This window comes from Eubalaena glacialis, chromosome 5, assembly GCF_028564815.1.
Source record: "Eubalaena glacialis isolate mEubGla1 chromosome 5, mEubGla1.1.hap2.+ XY, whole genome shotgun sequence".
In the NCBI taxonomy this organism is placed as follows: domain Eukaryota; kingdom Metazoa; phylum Chordata; class Mammalia; order Artiodactyla; family Balaenidae; genus Eubalaena; species Eubalaena glacialis.
The window spans coordinates 114,072,195-114,096,507 of record NC_083720.1 but is presented as its reverse complement, the minus strand read 5'-3'; the positions used below and the strand labels follow the sequence as shown (position 1 = coordinate 114,096,507).

At 45.5% G+C, this 24,313-nt stretch overlaps 1 protein-coding gene across 3 annotated transcripts in view; it reads left to right on the top strand.

The window, feature by feature from the left end:
- The first annotated feature begins 849 nt into the window (after positions 1-849).
- The window catches only part of FHDC1 (FH2 domain containing 1), a 38,848-nt gene continuing 15,384 nt past the window's right edge, over positions 850-24,313 (top strand). Inside the window, exons 1-5 of one of the 3 annotated variants that reach the window (XM_061191599.1) lie at positions 850-882; positions 7,413-8,031; positions 17,924-17,985; positions 18,652-18,754; positions 24,166-24,251. In XM_061191599.1, coding sequence (XP_061047582.1) covers positions 7,549-8,031; positions 17,924-17,985; positions 18,652-18,754; positions 24,166-24,251 — 734 coding nt within the window. In that variant the 5' untranslated portion in view covers positions 850-882; positions 7,413-7,548. Of the gene's footprint in view, positions 883-1,076; positions 1,153-2,401; positions 2,497-7,412; positions 8,032-17,923; positions 17,986-18,651; positions 18,755-24,165; positions 24,252-24,313 lie in introns of those variants that run through there. The other 2 variants (XM_061191597.1, XM_061191598.1) reach the window with 2 other exon arrangements.

Sequence of the window (24,313 nt, the reverse complement as noted above, 5' to 3'; positions counted from 1 at the left end):
GGGCTGTGGACCAGGGTGGAGAGGCGGAAGTCATCAGGCTCCAGAGGCTGGATAAGCCCTGGTCTGTTATCTGGGAGCACAGAGCCAAAGGTAGCAATGACTTCATCCCCGCAGAGGGCGCCTCCCCACCCCTGCAGCTGATTTCAGATCAGTCGGTTCTCCGGGGATAGGTTTTCTTTGATCTCTCGGTTCTCACTGCCTGGCATCATAAGTCACTTTGAAAAAAGATGCGATAAAACCATTCCCCGGTTTCCTCCTGTGAGGAGCCTTTCCCAGACAGCATCTGTTCATGTGATCAGTCCTGGAGTGGACTTTTTCTTTTATATATAACTGAAAGGTTTCTGTTACCATCATCACTGAGGAGATTAAAAAAAAAAAAAAAAAGAAAGAAAGAAAGAAAAGAAAAAAGTAACAAACTTGCAGGATGGCAGGTCCCAGGGAGAAGCTGACCTTTGGGAACCTCCGGCCCGGCTGGGACTCGGCCACGCGGGCTGGGAGAGTTCACCCAGATGCTGCCTCCTGCTCCAGGGAAAAACGAGTGTGTTGGGCAGAGGGTGGCCTGTGTGCGCGTGGGGTTTGAGCGGAGCGTGCATGAGTGTGCGTGTGAGCACATGTGTGTGCGCGCGCGTGTGCGCAGGAGAGGGTGTCGGGGAGGCTGCCGCAGAGGCTCCTTTGTGGAGCCACTTGCCGGTTCAGAGCCAGCTTGGCGCCTCCCCTTGCTGGTTCCACGAGGACACCTAGCTCTTCTTCACAGTCCGTACATCTCTGACCCCCGCCGCCGCCCCTACTTTCCTCGGTGGCCGCCCCGCTCCAGCCTTCAGGTGCTGGCAGCCGCCTGCCGGGTGGCGGCACCTAGGCCCCCGGGGCCCCGCGCAGGTGAAGGTGAGCGCCGCAGCGCCGATGTTGGCGCTCAAGGGTGGGAGGGAGGAAGGGCCGAGATGGAAAGGGCGTGCTGCCCTTTGCAGCTGGCGCTGGGAGCAGCCTGGTCTGCAGCATTGTTACCTGAGGCAGCGGCCGCGCCCCGCCCCGCGCCGCCCTGCCCCCTCGCGGCCCCAAGCAGCCCGGGCTGCAGTGACCCGGGAGGAGGCGACAGCGCTGGGAGACCGCGGGCGGCGGGGAGAGAGGAGCGCGCGCTGGGAGCGCCGGCCGCGGGTGAGTGAGTCGCGCTGCCCAGGCAGGGCGATCGCTGCTCGGGGGCTCCGGGGGACCGAGACTCCTCGGCTCCGGAGGGCTGGGGCGGGGATCCGTCAGGAACGAGGGCTGTGGTACTGAATCTCGGCTGCCTTCGAGCCTCACCGGGAAGGCTGGGGAGGTTTGAGCTCCCCCGACTTTGGCGGCTGCACTCCCTGGGCCGCAGAGGACAGCCATCCGTCCTTTGAGGGGAAGACGCGCGGGTCCCGGGCCGCCTCCGGGTTAAACCTGGGCCGGCTGATTTAGGTTTAGCTGCCAGGACTTTTGGCTAAACTGAGCTCCCACTTGATCCCCGCCCGTCCAAGAGCGCGCAAGTGGGGGCGCCCGCGCCGGGTCCCTGGCCAGCGGGGGAGCCACGACTTGCCCCTCCTGACTGTGGTGCGGGGCTGGCCAGGACCGCGTACGGGTGATGCGGACCGAGGACAAGGCGGTACTCGCTCTGGCACGTTCGCTCTGCTCGTGCGAAGTTCAGCTTAGAAGTTGAGCCCTGCGCTTGTGGAAGTTGAGGGAGGAAGTGGGTGGGCTGGCGGGTCACCTCCAGCCTCTGTGGTGCCTCAGCTCGGGGACAACGGGCTCTCGGTTTAATCCTCCGACCAAACACCAGGAGTCTCCCCTCTGTGTTTTTCTCGCCGGCTCTTCCCCGCTCCTTTTGGCTGCTCCGCACTGCGGCCGTGAGGCTCTCTCCCCCCGCGCTCGGGTCCCGGACCCCAGACGTGGGGAGGTGTCGCCGCGGAGGTTCGAGGAGGGGGCGGAGCCCGCAAACTGGGAGATCCCCCTTTCGCTTCAAGCACAGTGACACCTTCCCTAGTGAGCCCCCCACTCCGCTTGGAAGAGCCAGGTTCGGCGGCCCCCGCGAAGGGGGCGGGGCCTCCGGGATCCGCGGGGAAGGCGGGGGCCCTCGAGGCGAGGGGCGGGGCCGGCGATCCCTGCGGGGCTCCGGGAGGGGCGAGCTAGTGCGGCTGACGCTCCACTAGCTTCTGCCTGAGGACGCGCGCGTGCTCGGTGCCCGCGGGAGGTAGTGGGTCCCGCCGTGCCCCGGCGTCCGCCCCGTGGACCCGCGTGTCCCCGCGTGTCCCCGCGCGGCGGGCGGCGGCCCCTCCCCGGCGCGCGCCTCGGCCCCGCCGCAGAGCCTGCGCGGCGCGTGTGGGCGTCTGTCTGGGCCTCGCACCGGCGCCCGCTCTCTCACCCCTTCCGCAGCCGCCCAGATAAGGACGCGCTGGGGCTGGCGGCCCGCGGACTCCCCGGGGACTCGGACGGACGCGGCGCCCTCCGAGCCTTTCGTGCGGCCGAGCCGGTGGCGCTTTGGTGAGTGGCTGGGGCGGGACGCGGGCCGAGGGTTGGGGGCGGAAGGACGCGGTGGACCGCCCGCCACTGCAGAGACCTAGGGAACTAGGTTCTAGGGAACTAGGACGCCAACTAGGTTGGGCGTCCAGACTGCGAAAGAAATCGGGCCCCCGGTGTCCCCCACGCCGAGTGTCTTCAGGACCCACGAGTCCGTTTTCGAACAGCTGTTTGCACAGAAACTGCGCCTGGTGTTCGGCCGTCTGTGACCCCCTCTCGTCTCCTGACCCACAGTTGTCTTCCTGGAGTGAGTCGCGAGCGCTTCCTTTCCTCTCTCTAGAGCATCCTTTGGCACCCGTTTGCTTTGTTTGGGGACACTGAGAGAAGCTGAAAATGCACATTCAGAAGCGGGCGTTTTCTCCTCTGCTCCCAGGGTGTTGCGCTCGGGGGCATCTGTGGACTGTTTATGTTGTGCGGCGGCAGATTAAACGCGCGGACTGGAAACATCTTGGGTTCTTCCACTGCTGGCGAGAGTGCCAAGGTGAAGAGCTGGATGTTGCCAGCTCTGGTTCGACTGTGGGATTGACATGCTGTGTTTAATAATCCAGAAAGATTTTGAAAGATAGGTGGTGGGGGAAGAGCCTGTCGCCAGTGAGTTGGTGGAGAGCAAAAGCTCCATATTTTAACATGGCCTGTCCCTTCCCCACCCTCTCTTCTCCCCCCAGTAAAATAGGGCCGTGCGTTCCTCTGCCTCTCCTCCACACCCGGCTTGCTCTGCCCCCGTTTGTCATCAGAAGGGTGTGGGCCAGCCTTTCCTGATCCCACCTCATCTGTGACACATGTCAGGAATCAAGGGGAAAGGTTTTTCTGGTGTGGCGTTTACTTCTGATTATTGTTGACCTAGGGGGTGAGTGACCAGCTGAGCAACAAGGCCCCACCAACCGTTTTTCAGGAGAGCTCTGAGCCCTAAACGGGCTTTCAGAAACATGTTTTCCTCCTAAATACACTGTGAAATGAAGCATACTTGCTCTTTTCTTCCCTCCCACCCACTCCCTTGAAGAGAACAGAGCTTCAACGATGTTTCTGACACCAAGAGCAAAGTAATCCTGGCTATTTAGGCAAGAGAGTTTAGGAGGGGCCACAGGGCTTCTTTGAAGACCCTTATTCTCCTTCTCATTCTAAGACTTTTTGCTTGCTGATCAGCTAAAGGCTAGGTACATGGTCACAGCATCCCCTTATTAAAAATCCACACAGTTGGGAGATGCTTAGCTGAGCTAGTAGCCTCCCCAGGAGGGGCCTTCACTGGGACTTACCCCCAATGGGTCATGATTAGCACCCAGGGGACTCAAAGAGAAGTTCTCATCTTCAGAGACTTACTGTGACAGCTGTACAATTTACTCAGGGCTGGACATTTGTCAACCTTAGCAGCCATCCCCCCTGCTGCTGAGGTCCCCAACCTGTAGGTGAGATGTTAAATACAAGCCTGTCTCTGTTTGCCCTGGGGAGATTGATGGGACACTTGACATTTTCCAGATAGAGCCTAAGGCGAATTCCATTGTCCTTGCCGGCAACTGCCCGCTGTGTGAAACAGCCGTCTTTGGGGCTGCTGCATCACCTATGTTCTCCTAGCATATTTGGAGAGTATGCGTTTGCATCTTTACTGCGGACAGTACCATAGTAAATCGAATATTCTTTGTGTATCCTCTGTTTTAATATCTCGTGAGACTGTGGAAAGGGTTAGAATGTGTGTCTGCACTCTCTTTTTCCTGCCATCTCTTTGACATTGGAAATCCTGGCCCAAGGGGGAAACCCTATCAAAGCCCTATTGAGGCTTGTAGTAAAAGCATTAGCATCTTAGCTAATCATTGCTAGAGAACTCATTCATTAGAAGCTGTTGGGGGCCTAGGATCCTTGTATGTTACCCTGGGAAAAAATTAGCCAGACAACATACCAGGAACAATGTTGTAAATTTTCTTTTGTTCCTTTAACTTTCTAAAATAACATTCTTTCTCAAGATGGGACAGTGGTTAGAATCCTGCTGATGCATAGCTAACGCCTGTCACTTTTTACCTTGACAAGCTTTAATCTGGTACTTCCTCTGCAAAACAGACTATACTCAAAAGGACTCACATGCTTTGGGGCTTTGGTATTAGAAGACGGTGTTGCACGACCTCCGAGGGCATAGTCTTTTTCACTCTTTATTAGTATCTCTACATTAGCTCTGTGAGGTTTAATGGCACAGCTGTGCATATACTAACGCAGCACTGAATGAGTTATTGCTTTCTAGGATGGAGACTTTTTTAGCTTATCACCATTCTTAACAGGGATAATCTATAAACAAGTCAGCATATCTGGAATTGGAGGTGAATTGGAGGATTAGCAATTCTTCTATACATGAGATATTTCATGTACAGAAGTATTTTAAAATATGTAAGGATAAACTGCCAAGATTACCTGTACAGTCTTGAGAAAAGAAGAGTTCAGATATAACTATAAACTGTAATTGACAGTGAGTCATTTGCTTTAGGGATGCCAACTATGAAAACAGCCTAGTTATGCCCCTAATGATAATTATGAAAACTCCTTTTAAAAGCTAGTTGCATCTCAAGTGAGCTGTAAGTTGGCTTGGATAAATATTTTCAGTTTTACTTTCTAAAAAATTATCCCATGATAACACTGCACAACACTGTGAATGTACTTAATGCCACTGATGTACACTTAAAAGTGGTTAAAATGCTAAAAAAAAAATTATCCAGTAAATAGTTGGAAATGCTATTTTCTACCCATACATAATTTTCAGAACTTAAATATTTAAATGTTTCATAAAAACATTTGTTCTTGTAATGTAGAGATAACTTAATGTACAATCACTGAGTATTGAAAAGGGACAGAGCTCACAAACCTAGTAACTTAGAAAGCAGAGGATGGAAATATTAAAGGTATGTTTCTAGTAGCCAAGGGTAACCTAGCGTTTTACTTATAAACCCAATACATATTTTAAAGCAAATGTAGTGCCTGTGAAAATAAAGAGAAATCGTATGTACCTGTGACAGCAGTTGTTGTTAATAATGGCTAACTATGTACCATCTTGGTAAGGGTGTACACGTATGAGCTCATTTATTCTCATACAAACCAATGGAATGGTATATGCTTATAGTATAGAGGAGGATGCTGCAACATAGGTTAGATAACCTATCTCACCCCAGGTTGCACACCTAAAGAAGTAGCAGAACTGGGATCTGAGGAAAAGCAGTCTGTTTTTGGAGTCTCCCCTCTTACTCCCGAGGCAGTTCTGCCTTCTATGTATGATTCTGTGTAAAAGATTTAATAATATTTGAATTAGTAATATCAGACCATTTACTCCTGTAGAATTCTGCATTGTTTGATGAAGATGTGTAACTGTGAGCTCTGAACAGTAATGCTGTAGAAAGATAATTCCTCTCAGAAGTCCAGTCTAAAAAGCCCCTCCACATGACCCTTTACAACCTAGATGAAATAGCCCCCTTTTCACACACCCAAATAGTTGGGGTGCTCATTCCTAAAGCCTACACGGGGCCCCGTGTTCTACATCTCCACTTACCTGTCCTCACATCTGAAGAACTGTAGTTATTTTGACCCCTGTTTTCACATCAGGTCCGCAACAAATGAACAAAAACGAACATTTAAAGGTCAATAAAAACACAAGCCACCAAGATAAGTCAGTGACCGAGTGGATAAGGGGTAGCCGTGTGGCAGGTGTGATTCGGGCAGCATCCCCTTGTGTGTGTGTGTCTCCTCTGCTGATAGCGTCACAGAAGAAGCAGAAGAGACACTGAGAAGTTCTGGTGGTTTCCAGAGAGTTAAGCTCCAGAGAGCTTAACCAGAACCCAAAACGATCGCATCGGAAGTGACGATGGAGGTCAGTGCCAACCTCCTAATTTTACAAATGAGAAACTCCAAATCTAGTGAGGCAAAATGCCTTTTCTAAAATTGCAAGCAGTAAAGCTTGATTTAGAGCTGGAACCTTTTATCTTCATGTCCGGTGTTCTTTTCTCTGTTTGCGGGGGAGCAGCATCACCAAGTGTAGGGAGAAGACAATGGCACTGACTCTGGGGGAAGGAGTTTGGCCATTATTTTCTCATCCCCGAGTGCCCTGCCTATTATGTGCAAGGTGGAGGATGCCCTTTGACCCACTGATGGGTAGGGGACATGTCCGTACTGGAAAAAGGCAGAGTCACTAGGGCTGCAGCCATTTGGGTCATTTCCCCAGGGGTTGGGGATCCACTGCCCAAAGAAAACGAGCCAGTTAATGAACAAGTAGCTTGTTCAGAAAGTGAGCAATACTTGCTGAACCTATTGCAGGTTCTTGGTAAATATGTGTTTTATTGATGAATGGAAGGTTTCCAAGTTGGATTTATTGCTGCTGCTTTGGCAGCATTTCCAGGTAGTAAAACTTGGTTCACATTTAGAAAAGTATTAGTCCCTTTTAGTTCTCCTTTGGATGTGTGGCCCCTCATTGATTTTAATATCCAACTACTCTGGGAGGACTGGCGCTGGCCTCGGAAGGGAGTCGCTAGTATAGCAGTGTTTTCCTGCACTGATTTTAAAGTTGTTGTTGTTTTTTTTTTTTTGATTTTATTTATTTATTTATTTATTTATTTATTTATTTATTTTTGGCTGTGTTGGGTCTTCATTTCTGTGCGAGGGCTTTCTCTAGTTGCGGCAAGCGGGGGCCACTCTTCATCGCGATGCGCGGGCCTCTCACTATCGCGGTCTCTCTTGTTGCGGAGCACAGGCTCCAGACGCGCAGGCTCAGTAGTTGTGGCTCACGGGCCTAGTTACTCCGCGGCATGCGGGATCTTCCCAGACCAGGGCTCGAACCCGTGTCCCCTGCATTGGCAGGCAGATTCTCAACCACTGCGCCACTAGGGAAGCCCCTTAAAGTTGTTTTATCTTTGCAGGTCTGGAAGATGACACACAACGCAGTTGCCTTTGCTCTGGCGGCAGACTAGCGGGCGGAAAAGTATGACACAAATTTGATGTCGGTGTCTGCTTCCCCAAGGTCAAGAAATTATCTCCTTAGAAGGCAACAGTACTATGCATGTTATGAATTGTGTCTCCTTGGTCAGTGATAAAGGAAATGGGAATATTGCCACGACAGCTGGATTCATGATTGGGCAGACGCCGCCGCCGCCACCTCCTCCTCCGCCCCCTCCACCTCCACCATGCCCATACTCAGGGGAAGGGTTTCCTCCCTCTCCTCCCCCTCCCCCTCCACTCCCTGGGGGGCCTCCGGTCCCCCCTCCCGCCCCAGGACTACCCCCAACCTCTCACCTGAACGGCTACAGCCACCTCGGTAAGAAAAAGCGGATCAGAAGCTTTTTCTGGAAAACCATTCCAGAGGAGCAAGTTCGTGGCAAAACCAACATCTGGACCTTGGCAGCCAGGCAGCAGCATCACTACCAAATTGATACAAAGAGCATCGAGGAGCTGTTTGGGCAGCAAGAAAACACCACCAACTCTTCCCCTTCTGGGAGAGGAGGGCCTTTAAATTCGTCCTTCAGGGAGGGCAGAGAAGAGGTAAGAATGGTCCACGGAGGGATGGCTCTCCCCACACCGCACTGTTTTGAGTTTGGGGACGTGTGTACATTCCAAACCTGCTAGAATCACTGAGAAATAAGATAATGCAAGTGAACGTGCTTTGGAAATGATGAGCTTGAGCTGAGTAGCAAAAAAGTGTGAGAGGCATGCGAGCCGTATCCTGGCAGACATCCCAGAGGATGGTGACCTCATGTGGGGAACATGCTATCTGGAGGCCTTGCTCCTGGCCTCCCGGCAGTGCCTTGCCTCCAACACATCTGCCTGGTTTCCCCTGGTGGAGCAGTTCTGCTGAAGCCCAGTATTATGAGTCGCCATTGAAACAAAAACCTGAGCTCCTGAACTCAGTTACCTGAGATTAACTGGGGGTTTCTGAGACAAAGTGCCTTTTATTAAATAACATCATTAAATAGTGTACATCCTTAGACTTTTATCTTTATATTTCCCTCCAGCTTTCTTTCCACAAGTGTTGTGAGGTGGCCTTCATTCTTCGAATCTCTGAATAAGTGTTGGCCATTGTGGAACAGATTCCAGAGAGCCAAAGCATAAAGCTATTTTCAGATAGACTTTCTACAAAGCACATTTCCAGTGAACAGGAACTGTGTTACTTTGAGGAAAATATAAAGCTAGCAAGTTAGGACTTCCCTAGCAGTCCAGTGGTTAAGACTTCACCTTCCAATGCAGGGGGTGCGGGTTCGATCCCTGGTCGGGGAGCTAAGATCCCATGTGCCTCGTGGCCAAAAAACAAAAACAAAAAAAACCAGAAGCAATATTGTAACAAATTCAATAAAGACTTTAAAAATGGTCCACATCGAAAAAATCTTTAAAAAAAAAAAAATAAAGCTAGCAAGTTATAAGAAGGTAAGTGAAAGCACGGCTTCAGAGCTACAGGTCACCGAACATCACAGAAACTGAGTCAAAAATTACATTTGTAAGTACTCTCTGGTTAGAAACATGAAAGTAAATTAAGAAACCTCTATTTGCTAGAAGAAATAATTAGGAAACCGGGGTTCAAAGAAAAGAATGCTGTCCCCCCCACCAAAAAAAAAAGGGCAACAGAAATGCATCATTTTTTAATCTGTTGTAAAGGAGCAGAGAAAATAGGTCAAAGATAGAGCTGACTAGATAAGACAGTGGGCAGGCAGGGCTCTGGAATGAAGTAGCAGCTCTCTGCATTACTGAATTCTTGAGCTGACAGTATTGACCTCTTTTCTGTGTCTGGCTCAGGAATTCACTTGGGGGCCCTTGAAGCTAGCAGTATGGTCCCCTGTTGAAATAGCCAAGAGTCTATTTATTATAAAATGTGGAGAACCCTAGGACTAGAATTAGGTGTAAGCTGTGAGATGATTTGAGAGGAAGTCTTCAGGACATCCTTAGTGCCCTCCTGTGCTGAACCTGGCTTTCCCTGCTCTTTCCTGTATGCAAAGGCCTTTTATTTCTCAGTGCATCCTTTCAGTATCAGAAGGAGCAAGAAGTCATTTCCTTAGTACACTGGCCTCTGCCCCAGCTTCCAGCAGAGACTCCTTGCTGGACAGTAGGTCATGCTCACCATTGTTTCCTAGCTCTACGTACTGGCCTTGAAGCATTTTAAAGGAAAGAGTGGATGGGTGCGTGGAGACGGAGCTCATGTCTCAGGAAAGCCCCTGTCACACACAGAAGGGAGTCTGGCTCATCACGCTCCTGGGGAGGCAGCTGACCAGGTTAGAATGGGCAGTGTCCTTTATAAACTGGGGACATTTATTTGGCCAGTGATAGTTCAGGGGGCTGTGTGGAACTTGCTGCTTTATGTTAGTGACTTCAAGAGGGCTTAAGACCCACTGATGGAAGGAAGTGGCAGGGTGTGTGGCATCTTTTCCCACCTATGGCAGAAGCAGAGACGTCCATTTCTTAGGCCAGATCTAAAATTCAGGTAAAAAGAATCTTTCTTTTTGCCTCTCTCCACCCTAGGTACATTTCTTTACTCTTTTTTTGTTTGTTTGTTTTTCTTTAACTTAAAAAAAAAGAAAAAACCTGAAACTGAACAATTATTTTTTAAATGGTGGTAAAATATACATAACATAACATTCACCCTCTTAACAATTTGTAAGCGTACAGTTCAGTGGCACAGAAACATCCACATTGTTGGAAGGCTGCCATCACTATCCATCCACAGAATCCTTTGCATCTCACAAAACTGAGACGCTGTTCCCCATTCCCCCCCTCCCCCCAGCCCCTGGAAGCCACCCTTCTACTTTCTGTCTCTATGAACCTGAGTACTCTAGGTACCTCACACAGTATCTGTCCTTTTTTTTTTTTTTTTTTTTTAAGGAACCATTTAAGAGTTTCAGAAGAGTTGTGTTTTTTTTTGGCCGCGTGGCATGTGGGATCTTAGCTCCCTAGCCAGGGATCGAACCCACACCCCCTGCACTGGAAGAGCGGAATCTTAACCACTAGACCGTCAGGGAAGTCCCTGTATTTGTCTTTTTGTGACTGGACTGTTTTACTCAGCATAATGTCCTCAAGGTTCATCCATGTTGTAGCATGCACCAGAATTTTAAGGCTGAATAATATTCCATTGTATGTATATGCCACATTTTGTTTATCCAGTCATTTGTTGATGGACACTTGGGTTGCTTCCACCTTTTGGCTTTTGTGAATAATGCTGCTATGAATGATGGGTGTGCAGATATCTTTACTTTAACACATGTAGGTTCTAATCTGCGAGATAGCAGTCTAGAAAGAAAAATTAAATCGCCATGACTGTGTATCATAAGATAATCTAACTCTTCAACTTCTCAGTACTCAGGTAGGATAAGTAGTGTAGGTGGATGGATTTAAGGGCAGATTAGGTAATATTGTCACATCACAGAGGGTTACGCAGAATTAGTTTCCATTTTTCATGCTATCTCCAACATGGCTAGAAGTAATATATATATACTTTTTTTTTTTTTTGGTAAAAGAATATAGTACATGCTGTTTTTTTCCCTCATTAGATTTTCTTTAAAGAAGTTACAGCGCAGCAGAATGATAGTCTAACATGGACCAGTAATAAATCTTCCAATTCACTCTGTAGAAAGTGGAGTCCAGGGTTGAAACTGTGTGGGCTGGAGAATACATACATAGCATGTTTGGCCGAGGGACCCATCCTGAGCCTGGAAACGTGGCCTTCCCATCTACTGCCACACAGCTCATAATTCTGAAGGCTCAAACATGCCACGGATCAGATTATGTTCCCTTGAAATGTAATAACCTCCTACAGAAATGGCCTGCCATTATGCGGTTGGCTCCGGCTTTAAAGGGCTTATAAAGCACTACAAATAAGTTCCATTATACTACGAAGGAAGAAGTTACTGGGAGACAGGGAAGAGCTGGGTTTGGGAATGGCTGAATTTAGGGAGAACAATATCTAAAAGAGTAAATTAGAACATGTAGTAAAGGGGGGAAAAGGTTATGAAATACTATCTTTGTATCTTTGCTAGACGAAAATTAACTTGAAGCTACAGATGTTACAATAATAAACTTTAGTAAAGTAATTAGAAATAACAAAGGGTATTACTGGGGATAATAATGAAGAGGTTCAACTCAAACTGCACCTTCTTTTCCGAGTTTGGTGATCTCACGTTGGAGAGGCCCCCATCCATCTGCTAGAGCTGCTCTTCAGCCCCTCGGAGCTGGTTAGTTGGGGCTACCCTTGTCTCCCTACAGAATCTGAAATGCTCTCAAGGCAAGGACAGCCCTAGCCATTTGGTATCCTCCAAAGAAAGTAAACTGAACTGACAGAACTGAACCAAGGGAGCAAAGGGGCTATCTTATAAGGTATCAGTATGATAAGTCAAAATAGGGGTTCACAGAGAAAACACAATAATATGAATAGGGTCTAAGGACATAATGTGAAACCTGGCAACTATAGTTGGTAACACTGTATTCTGTAATTGAAATTTGCTAAAAGAGTAGAACTTAATTGTTCTCACCAAAAAATAAATAAGTAAATAAATATGTGAGGTGATGGAGGGAATGTATACAAGTATATAGTGTATACATATATCAAATCACCATGATGTGCACCTTAAATATCTTACAGTTTTATTTGTCAATTATACCTCCATAAAACTGAAATTTAAAAATGAAAAAGAAAATGCAAACATTGAAACACTTGAGGTCATTCACTATGGTGTCTGTGGTAATTTTACAATTAGTGTTAGTTAATTATACCACATAAGAAATAATTAAAATTGCTTATTAGAAAAAGAGAGGACAGGAAAGAGAGAGGAAGGAAGGAAGATTGGTTTTTCTAAGTTTATGAAAAGGAATGTTATTCTCCCACACAGTAATTCAGGTATCAGTCATTCTTTGTCAACTTTTGTTATGGTCCCAGAATGTTCTAGAATTCTGAGACATGCTCAGTTGAGGACTATAGAACTAGATAGAGTATTTGAAAGGGGAAAAAAAGCTTCAACTGGACTATCATTTTTTTCCTCAGAGCTGGGGGAGGGACATTTCCCAATGAATAGCCAAGCAAAAATAAAAAAAGAATGAAAAACCATCAAAACCCAAAAGCTAAGTCTATATTAGTGGATACAGGAAGATTTTTTAAATAATTGCTTTTCAGATTTGACATAGGATTGAAATAACTACTACTTAGTGTTACTTAAGTAGGTAAGGAAGCCTCCTTTGACAAATGGAAGCTAAAGTGATTTAAGAATTTCTTCTTCCACCTTAAGGATATTACGCTAAATGAAATAAACCAGTCACCAAAGGACAAATACTGTATGATTTCACTTATATGAAGTACCCAGAGTAGTCAGATTCACCGAGACAGAAAGTAGAATGGTGGCTGCCAGGGGGTGGAGAGGGGAAGTGGGGAGTTAGTGTTTAATGGGGACAGCGTTTCAGTTTTGCAAGATGAAGGGTTCTGGAGGCGGATGGTGGTGATGATTCCACAACAGTGTGAATGTACCTATTGCAGCTGAACTGTACACTTAAAAACTGTTAAGATGGTAACTGTTATGTGTGTTTTACCACAACTAAAAAAGAAAAGTTCCTTCTTCCTTTAACGAATATGGGAGGCAGATTTTGTGGTGGATGGATGAGAGTGCAAGAATTGCAGAAGAAGAAAAGGAGGAGAGCTTATTTGGAGGTTTGAACAGGTGGGGCTGGGGGTGTAGCCATTCACATGCTTCCCTGAGCACGCAGCACTGCTGTTTCCGCGCCTCAGAGGGATCTGAGCAGCCCCACCGCCTGGCAGCCTGTGGGGAGACTGTTACGAGAGCGGGTGGGACGTCTTTGGGGTGGATGAGCTGAGCACATCGCCTGACGTCTTTGCTCCCCTGTTCACCAGGGATGGTGTAACTCTTGGGTGGGCCTTTAATGGGACAGGTCATGAGCTCTGTACGTACACCCGCCTCAGCAGGCCTGCGGTGTCCAGAAGAGTAGATACGGATTGATTGAACTGGTGGGGAGGGAGGGGCCAGGTCAGTTCACCCCTGTTCCCAGGGTTGTTTGTCTCCGCCTGTGCAGCCCGCGAGGCATGCGCTCCTGGGAGTGACTCAAAAGCACCTCTAGCCGCACTCGCTTGGGCGTCTGAACTGCCGGCAAGCCTTTGGGAAGTAAGATAAGCTAATTTACACATGTAGTGATAACCCTCTTTAAAGGACTGTGTAATAACACCGCTTTAGAAGGCTGAGTGCGATGCCCTCTGAGAGGAGACTGCCCGTGCCCTGGGCAGAGCTGAGGATGCCCGGAGAGAAGGGCACTGTCCCTGCAGTGTTATCAACTGTCTCATTTTCCTGTGGTTTGGAGGAGGGCTTTGTTTTCCCCCTTACACTGCTCAGCGATGGCCTGCCCAGGTTTTCCCTTAGGAGTATTGCTGGATTCCCTTAAATTAGTGACCAGTTTCCTCGCTGGTGACACAGCTGCTGCCCCAGGCGTGGCCCCCTGTGCTCCCCGCGGCCTGAGCTCCACTCCCTGCCTGAGCTCCACTCCCTGCCTGAGCTCCACTCCCGGCGGCCGTCTCAGCTGGTGAGAATGTGAGTCCTGGCCTTTGTCCCACAGATACAACTCTGGGGTCACCAGGGGCCTCGGCCAGGCCCCGTGGATGGCTCTCTGCAGATCTGCCCCCATTCCCAGAGAAGCATCCCAATGTGGATACTGGGCTGGTGGGGAACCTTCCCTACTTCTCTGTTTTCCTATATCCACAGCAATATTGAAAGTCCCAGGAACTAGAGTGAACAGGAACCAGAGAGACCCTGGGGCATTTCAGTTCAGTATTGCTTTGGGGAAGGTATAAAATGACATCTCTGAGGCTCAGTTTCCGTATGTCAAATAGGAACAATAACAGTAATTTCTCCACCACTTTTCCAGCAATAATAGCTATGGATCTAGGCTGAGGATACAGAGTCCCAGAGGGTTGAGGGGTGAAGAGGATGAGGGTGGAGCTTGGGTGTGGAGGCTGGGAGGGTGCTGCCGTCAAGGGGTTAAATGTAGCAGGAGGTGGTAATTTAATGAAAAAATATAAAAAGTTTTTCCCCGGTTCTGGATAGAAGTGAGTGCAGAGAAAGCTCTTCGGATATATATATATAGCCAGATCAGTGCACATGCTCCTACTTTTTAATTTGTGAATTATAACAAGCACATAGTTTCTGTCTTAAATTTAGATTCCTCTCTTTGGTAAAAGCTTTCCTCTTAAAGGATGTTAAGTTTGACAGGTTTTATTCTCACCCTTTCTTTCCCCTCTCCTCTCCCCTCCCTTTACACTGAACTTGAACTGTAATCCGTGGGTAGGATTCCAATAAGGAGCCTGTCCTTTTAGCTTGGGAGTTTAGTTTATAGCTGGCAGGTGATTGTGTTAACACGAAATAAACCCCTAGGACAGTAAATAATGTGATTGTTTAAGATTAGTCTTCAAAAGAAGGCAACCATACTCTTGTAAAAATTTAACCTTCTAGCCAGGAAGTCCCATTAACTTTGGTTAACAGACTTGCTGCCTCTTATAAACTTAGAAGCAGACCCGGAGATCAGGAATTTAATCTGAAACCTGATTCTTTTTTGTTCACAGTGAATCACATACTTTTGGAAAGAAAGAGCCTTATAACAACATTCTTATTTAGCTCGTCTCCCTTTTCCAAAAAACAAATGGGGAAAATTGCGGACTTTTAAGTTTATCTTTCTTCCATGTATCCTGGATATTTATTTCCAAAGAAATGGCTTCTGTATTTAACAATATCCACCCCCTGAAAAAAGATTCTGTCTAAATTTTAGTCTGATAAAACCCTTCCAAATTATTACAGTAGTTCTCCCTTATCTGCGGGGGGGGATACATTCCAAGACCCCCAGAGGATGCCTGAAACCGTGGATAGTACCAAACCCTATATATACAGGTGGTCCCATGATGGTTCAACTTAAGATTTTTCTCCTTTATGATGGTGTGAGAGCAATAGGCATACAGTAGAAGCCGTTCTTGGAATTTTGGGTTTTGATCTTTCCCAGCTAGCCATTTGCGGTACAGCCCCTCTTGTGATGCTGGGTAACGGTGGTGCAGCAGCTCCCATCAGCCATGCGATCACAAGGGCAAACAATCGATACACTGACAGACATTCTGTTTTCCACTTTCAGTACAGTGTCCCATTAATTACGTGAGATGTTCAACACTTTATTATAAAATAGGCTTTGTGTTAGATAATTTTGCCTAACTGTAGGCTAATGTAAAGGTTCTGAACACATTTAAAGTAGGCTGAGCTAAGCTGTGATGTTCGGTAGGTTAGGTGTATTAAATGCATTTTTCAGTATTTTCAATTTACGATGGGTTTATCTGGACATAAGTCAAGGAAGATCTGTACTGTGTTTTTTCCTATACATATGCAACTATGATAAAGTTTAATTTATCAGTTAGGCACAGTAAGAGATTAACAACAATAAGGAATAATAAAATAGACCAACTATAATGTCAGCGAACAAAAATGGATCAGCTGATCTAAGAAAGATGGAAAATTTTATTTGAGCCAAATTGAGGATTATAACCCGGGAACAGCCTCTCAGAAAGCTCTGAGAACTGTTCCGCCCATTAGAGGTCAAAGCACAGTTGTATAAATTTTTGAGACAGAGGACTGTGCATTAAATGACGTATTATTGACAGTTTACACAGTCCAGATCTACCCGTACAAAGTGAATAGTGGGTCATAGGTCATGGTGGCCCCTTACAAGATTAAGAAGGAAGGTTATCTCCTAAGGAGTTATCTTGTTGATGCCAGGAGAATGTTGCTCTTTATGGTTGAGCAGGTATTTCTGCTGATGGGGAGGTTTGGTCGATGCATAAGGCAGATACGCAATGCACAGTAGAGGGGAAAGAGGAGGCCAAAGGGCAGAGAAAAATTTTTATGTTTACATTTTCCTTGATTTGCCTTAGAATATGAATTTTTATTTCATCAATAACAATGTACTATAATAAAAGTTATGTGAATGTGGTCTCTCTCTCAAAATATCTTGTACAAATTTAATGCCTTTTCCATTGTAACGAAGCACTTATCATGCACTATGGATGGAAGATTCGTTCTTACCGTAGATCTTAGCAACCTCGGCCTACGAGTTTTTTCTTTCCTTAGTGAGAACTTTCACCTTTTCACTTAAAGGAAGCTCTCTACGGCCTCTCTTTGGCATATCTAAGTTGCCATCATCACCACTCCTGCGCTTTGGGGCCATTACTACGTCAAATAAGGCTCACTTGAGAACAAGCACTGTGGTACCGTGACAATAACCCCATAACCAAGGTGGCTACTAAGTGACTAACGGGCAGGATACGCTGGACAAAGGGATGATTCACGTCCCGAGGCGTGAGAGTTCAGATTTCATTACTCTGCTCAGAACAGCACACAGTTTAAAACGTATGAATTGTTTATTTCTGGAATTTTCCATTTAATATTTTCAGATTTCTGTTGACCTAGGGTAACTGAAACTGTGGGTAGGGGGAGACTACTGTAATTCTGAACAGCTTAAATCTGTTGCAGCCAAAATCTGGGTTTGGATGGTACATTAGAATAGCCACCATATTTTATTAAATCAAAGATGATCCATATATTATAAGACATATCCTGATTCCAGAGATATTCATATGCCGAAAAACAAAAACAAAAACGCATCTTAGACTTGGTAAAATACAGCACAAAAGTTTTCCTTTTTAAATTCTGAGTAAATAAAGTGTAGGACGCTTTCTTACCTCCTCCTAAAAGGGCTACTGGACATACATATTTTTTCCCAATGAAAGTAAAATTTTCCTTTAGAAAAATATTAAGAATTTTATTATGTTTCTGAAAATAACAGTGTTGGTCCTTTTACATCCCTGAATCAGGGTTGGGACTCACTCTGCAATAGCTTCAGAGTTCAAATCTCATGTGATTCTTGCTATGCTAAGACATCTGTTTCCAAATTAGGACTTTTAAATGTGGGCTATACTATTCTAAGAGGAAATTGCAAAATTTAGAAAATGTGAGTATAATTTATTTTAAATTATACAATATTAAAATAGATCTATATGGGAATTCCTTGCGGGCCAGTGGTTAAGACTCTGCGTTTTCACTGATGTGGGCCCAGATTCTATCCCTGGTCAGGGAACTAAGAACCTGCAAGCCGCATGGCGCAGCCAAAAAAAACCCAAAAAGATATATGTAATTATTACCATTAAGGAAATATATATTGCAGAAAGTAAATTTGGGGAGATAATAGTATTTTAATATTCATAAAACTATATTAGGTGCATCAATTAATCACCAGATTTACATATTGGGAATTACTCTCTTATACATTAAAATTGGTGTTGTATTTTGATAGGTTTTAATTCTCTTCTTTCCTCCAACTCTTCTTATTCATACTTTAATAATCTTACGTGTCTTTGTTTTTTTTCCAGATTACTATCTTGGATGCAAAACGGAGCATGAACATTGGGATATTTCTAAAGCAGTTTAAGAAGTAAGATTTTGCACACATTTGAAACTTTAGTCACATCCTTGCTGTCAGCATCAGAGTCTGTGGGTGTGAGCCGAAATGCAGATTCTAATGAGGGAAAGCCATCCCTCATACTTTCAAATTGTTTTTAGACACATGGCTTGAGGAGTCCCCAAGTGTGTGTCGCTTTCCGCTGTTTTCCTCCATAAAAACATAATCAGGTAGCTTGGAGTCCAGGGAGAATTACCTTGGGGCATCTGTCCACGCCTGACATGTCAGGGAATTTATAAATTCACCTGAGGTGTTGCTCCATGAGTGGAGGATGGATGGGTGAGTCAAACAGTGTTAAATTCACGTGTCCTCAAGTGGAAAGGAGAGGGCTCTGGCTCCAGGAGTCCCACAGAACGGCTTTTCTTCTCCCAGAGAAGACTCCCAGTGGTTGTTGCTACCTTCGCCCTCTCTGGGATGCCCGAGGATGGTTTTCTGGGGAAAGGGGCCTCTGGTGTATCAGGATCCCTGCTTTCCCTGGCAGTGGGGCTCTTATGATCGCTGACACAAAACCACCCATCAGACTGGGAAGGAGGCGGAATGGAAGGGAGGGTGGAGGTGGTTTGTTTTCATTTCCCCTGGCTTGTGTTTCTTTGGCACTCCAGCCAATGTGAAAGGGAATCTGATCATTGTCTTTTCAAGGTCTCCTCTGTCCATTGTGGAAGATATTCATCAAGGAAAGAGTGAGCATTATGGATCGGAGACATTATGCGAATTTCTTAAGCTTTTGCCAGAGTCAGAGGAGGTAAGGAATTTGGGGCGTGAGTTTTAATGTTAGGAGTCATAATAAAAGCTTAATATTTTTAGGAATGTCAGAACTCACATGGGAAGGGCACTCTCCTACCCAGAGCCAGAGTTTTCTCGCCTAACAATTAAAAGTTACCCAGTAGAAAGAGTATGGGTTATCGAGTTGGAGAACCTAGGTTTAAATTGGCGCTGTTCCCTTAAGTGAGAAATTTGGGCAAGTTTTCATAAGTCCTGTGAACTTTAGTTTCCTCACCTGTAAAATGAGGATAATGATGCTTACCTCACTGGATTGTTGATGATTAAGCCCTAGTTATGCATCTAACATGGTATTTGGCACATGGGAGCTCAATAAATGTTAGTTCCCTTTTCTGTCATCTAAGGATGATCTTTGCCTAGGGTGTACCTGGGGTTGTTTCATAATACATATACTTTAAAAAAAAAACAAGAAAAAAAAACAACCACTTTTGAATAAAGATGCTCTAAAAACTGGAGAGATAGGTAAATTGTTAATAAATGTTGTCTATATAATTGATTAAAAGGTGGGGATTGCTATGATAGCAGTATAGTACCACAATATAAATAAAGTATTGATTTTTTTTTAGACCGAATTAACTGAATTTATGAATGATTAGGAGCTTGATAGGATAAAAAAGAGAAAAACAGTTTTGTAAAACCTTCCAAAATTGTGATATTGTCTATTTCTGAAGAAGTGACCCTTTAAAAATTTCAGTAAGAAGTTACATGAATACATTTGCTTGTAAACATTTAAATAATACAGAGCCTTATAAAGTAAAAAGTGTAAGTTATCCTTTTACACATATTGCTGGCTTCTCCCTCCCCGATCTCTCTCCACTTCCTAGACATAATTTATGGAACTTGACTTTAGTGCCATTAATAACAACAAGAGAAATGTATTTGTGCTTTTTCTTTTCCATCAGTGATAAACTTACAATGCCAAACTGAGGGTCTTCGGGCGTAACTGGATATTTACGTATTCTGAGCTGCTCTCTCCACCTCGGGTTTTCTGTTTGCAAATCAATTATAATTTACCAAAGCCAAGATTAATTAATGGCATTTGTTAATGTTAGTAAAGGGTCTTAAAGAGTTGAGGGAAAGGTATATTAGATCAAAATTTACCCTGGATCCTATATACTGAACACTCCTTAATCTTTTATGTAAAGAATGGGCATTCCAAAATGTATTTTTTAAATTGAAGTGTAGTTGATTTACAGTATTGTGTTAGTTTTAGGTGTACTCAAGATCTTTTATTAGGATGGATAGTGTTTAATGAATTAAGTTTTCAAAAAGATTTAGTTGCTCTGGAAATCTCCCCGCTTGGGCATTTTTCATGCTTCCTCCTTAGGACTGCTCTGGTACCCAGTCCTAATGGAGCTCTAAATTTCCAACTAAATGGGAGTTAGGCATGAGGGAGACTGCCAGCTTCATGCCATGAAGAGGCAGGAGGTTAAATGCGGTTTCCTTAATACCTTCCTTCCTAATTTAACCATCAGAGGCAATTAAAAAATTAAATTAAAAAAATTTAAAAATGCAAAGCCTGTGGAAGACTAAGGGATCTTGCAAAGAAGCAATTTAGCTGTCGAACCTCTCATGTTTTAAAGAACCCTGTTTCTTGCGTTGTCTGTGGGATATAATTCAGAGGAAAGAGGCTGTTAAGGGTGTGATGACTAAAACCCACCCCAGTGCTGCCCTGAGACTCCGAGGCACTCTCTCACCCCCAGACGATTAGCTGAGCCCGGAGACAAGACGCCCGGGGTCCTGCACTGCCTTCCCAGCCGCTGGACCAGGCCATCCCCCTCCCCCTGCAGGGTCACCGGAGTGACCAGGGTCTGAGTATCTGACAAGCTCGTCACCCTCCTGCTTGTTTACGTTACCGGCTCAGCACACCCTCGGGCTCCTCTGGGAGCTTCCTTCAGCAGGTGCACCCTGACAGTCCTCAGGGCTGCTCGGCACCCTCCCCAGACCAGCGGAGGGAGCCACCTCCTGACCGCTGCCCCACCCGGACGCAGGACCTACCCTGCAGTCCTGGGTAGAGGGCAGAGGATGGAGAAGAGGCCAAGGAGGAGGCAAGGCCAACTGAGAGGGTTAGGAATGTGGCAGAAAAATGCTAATAAACGCATCGCTGTGCGTTGCTAGGTCTGTGGGGTAACGTCCTGTGCTCATTCTTAGCACAAGGATGGGCGACACGTTGATCGAGTGCCCCATGTTCCAGGCCCCGGACGGGGCCGGAGGCGATCGAGTGCTCAGCCCAGTGCCTGGCACACAGACGGTCAATAAATCACACCCATGGGGGGGGTGTGTGTGTGTGTGTGTGTGTGTGTGTGTTTCATTTAATCCTCACAGTGACATTGTAAGCTATTCCTCATTTAACAGATGAGAAACTGGGGCCCACACAGGTTAGATAGAGCTTGTCTAGTGCCACGTGACTCATGGGCTGTGGAGGGCGGTGGGTTTGACCTGGTTTGTCTGACCCCAGAGCAGTTCCTTGGGCCACACTCCACCACCTCCCTCTGAGGAAGGAAGGGCAAAGGTTCCCCAAACCCCGCCTCACTTCAGGCTGGCCTTGCGTCACCTCCGCTCTCACGAAGTACTGGTGTGAGTGTCACTCATAATACTGTCAACTTATCAGCACACTGAACTGATGAACGGAAACGGCCCAGCTGCCAGGCTAACCCCAGGTTAATTTGTTTTCAGACGTTCTCTGCCCTTCACCACAAAACTTTTATCTGGCACGTTTTTTGTCTTGCCTCAAACTCATGATTAAAACTTGCTGAGGGAGAAGGTAGACTCAGAAATAAAAGCATGCTCCCTGTCTGGGCCCTGAGAGGCGGCTTGAGAAGGAGCCCTTCCCTCTGTTGGCGCTGGTACCCTACTGCCACAGTCAGCATCAGGGATGCAGGGCTGGAGGTGGAACTGCTGTCTATGGCAGCAAGTTGAGTCGCCTCCCCTGATATTTTTATCACCTCATTCTTACCTTGTTCGTTTACTCTCTGTTCCTGGGAGGAGGAAGCCCCACTGTCTTCTCTTGGGTGGGTCTGCTGGTGGGAAACCCTGCTGTTTCAAGGCCATGTGAGTGGAATTAGAGGGGATGAAGGAGGCCTGCCCTTTGGAATGCGTGAGTCTTAAGGAGCACGCTGTTTGCTGTTAGAGCAGAAACCGGGCACAGCCGGGTCATAACGAGAGTCCCTTGGCTCAGCCAAGAAAATGATGCCTAACAACGTTTGCTAAATGCTTTTTGATGATGATGAGAATGCAGAATAATTGTAGGGTCTGTCCACCCTCTTTTTTACCTTCCTCTCTGTGAAGGCACAGTAATTCCTCTTAATGAACATAAAGCTCATTTTGAAATGGAATTAAGAACTCTATACATGGCATTTAAATCAAATTCTATCTTTAGTATCACCATTCTCTTGAACTCCATAAACATTTTCCACTCATTATGTAAGTGAAGGCGATTAATCATTGTTCATTTACAGTTCAGCACATGTTTAATAGAAATATCTACCAAGTGTACTTAGCATGACCTGTTCTTGTGCTTCAGACAGGAAACCGTGCTGTGATTCTCAGAAGTTTTGCCCATGCTACATATGTGGTCTTATATAAAGGCACAGCCCCGCTCTGCCCCTGCCCATATATGGTGAATCATTAGACTCTAGTTCAGGAGGGACCAGAATTCATCCTGTGGCTTTCTCAGTTCAGAAACTAGGCACTAGTTTGGGTTTAGCTAATGCAGAAGTTCCATCATCTGCCCTTAAATTTAGTAAGGCTGAAAATGGAAAATTCAATTTGGGGCACAAAAGGTAGGGGAAATAATGCAATTCTATAAATGGCTATTTTCTGCCCATTGTGGGGAAAAATGTAGTCTTAAGGCCCAGACTTAATACCAGGGTGTCTGGGGTGTGCATCTGCACTGTTACATTTTGATGCAGATATTTCAGTTTGTGGATCTTTGCAAATACCCCTCCTCTGTGTTTTTGAACTGTTATTTCCTATTTTTCAAGAGGTTTAAAAATTAGGTTATTTTTATGGGCACCTAACATAATCCAGGGGGTGGAAGAGAGAAAGCTTTATAAAACATAACAAAGTGGTAAGTGCTTACTGGGAACAGTTACCTTCAAAGACAGGCTATCAGCTTTACTCTAGAGGTCTTTTTTTTTTAATTGAAGTATAGTATAGTATATATATATATATATAATTTTTTTTTCAGATTCTTTTCTTTTATAGGTTACTACATACTCTAGCAGTCTTAAGGTGCTCCTGACCATAAAGTATTGTTGTTGGAAGACTCTCCATTACAGTAGACAGAGATGTGTTTTTTGGGTTGGTCCTGTTTTCTCTGTGGGGAAGGCATGCCTTGCTCTCTGATGCGGTTTGAGAACTTTCTCTTTGCCTGCATCCCTACTTGCTAGCTGTTTGGCTATATTCCTATGTTGGAACTCTTTTTTTTTTTTTCTTTACTACAGTTGAAGGGATATTTGTGTGTTTAATAACTTTTAGTATAACTTTTTACAGGAGTAGTACATGCTCATTGTGGACGTTTTAGGAAATAAAAATGAGCAGCAGATGAAAATGATAATGACTGGTGATTCTATCACCTAGCGTAGACGTCTGGTTTGTCTTGTTCCTGTGTTTGTAGTGTGTGCGTGGAGGGTCGGGGCATAGTAGACACTTCTTTTCTTAATTTACAGAAGTGGGATCCACTGTACACACTCTTTATGTTACGTGATTTTTTTTCACAGGGGGAAATCTTGACACTGATCTTTCAATTGTTTAAGCCGTTTTCCTCTTTATCTTCCTGCTGGAGAGCCAGTGTGTACTCAGCTCAACATCCAGTGGTCCCTTCCTATAAAGCTACTAGATGTGAAGGAGGACTTGTCCTCAGAAAGAAGATCTGTGTTAGACACCCTCCCCCAGTCTAAGTATCTTATATGCAAAATACTCAAAATAATAAGATTTTTTCCTTTATGACTCAAAGGCTCTGCTATAGTGACTATCCAGTCTCTTCTTTCTTCTTCCAAACAGTGGTCTCCCTTCCAGATTATAACTTACAGAACGTTTTCATCCTTGGAACTGATCCTTTCCCTTTAGTAACCTTTCTGAGGATTCCGGTGGCTCAGCTTTCTGGTTCGTGTGGGATTGTTTATGCCCACATAAGTGGCACAGCTCTCCTCTCCTTAATTTGCTTGTTTGGGTTTTTTTCTTTTAAACAACAAAGTAGTAGCTGTGATGATTCCCTTTTCTGTCTTTTCTTAGGCTGACATTTTTATTAATTTGAATTTAGCACTGATATCCTTATTTTCCTAAAGGAATTCTAAGATGAAATTTAAAATGATGTTCCATTTTAATCATTTGTCCTTTTTTTCTTGACCCCATTTTCCATCTGTCTTTTAGATAAAGAAACTAAAGGCATTTAGTGGAGACGTGGCCAAGCTGTCCCTAGCAGACTCCTTTCTGCACTGCTTAATTCAGGTGCCAAAGTAAGGATCACCCATCACTGTTCTTTGCAGAGTAAGGCTTTAAAATCAACAACGTCAAATTC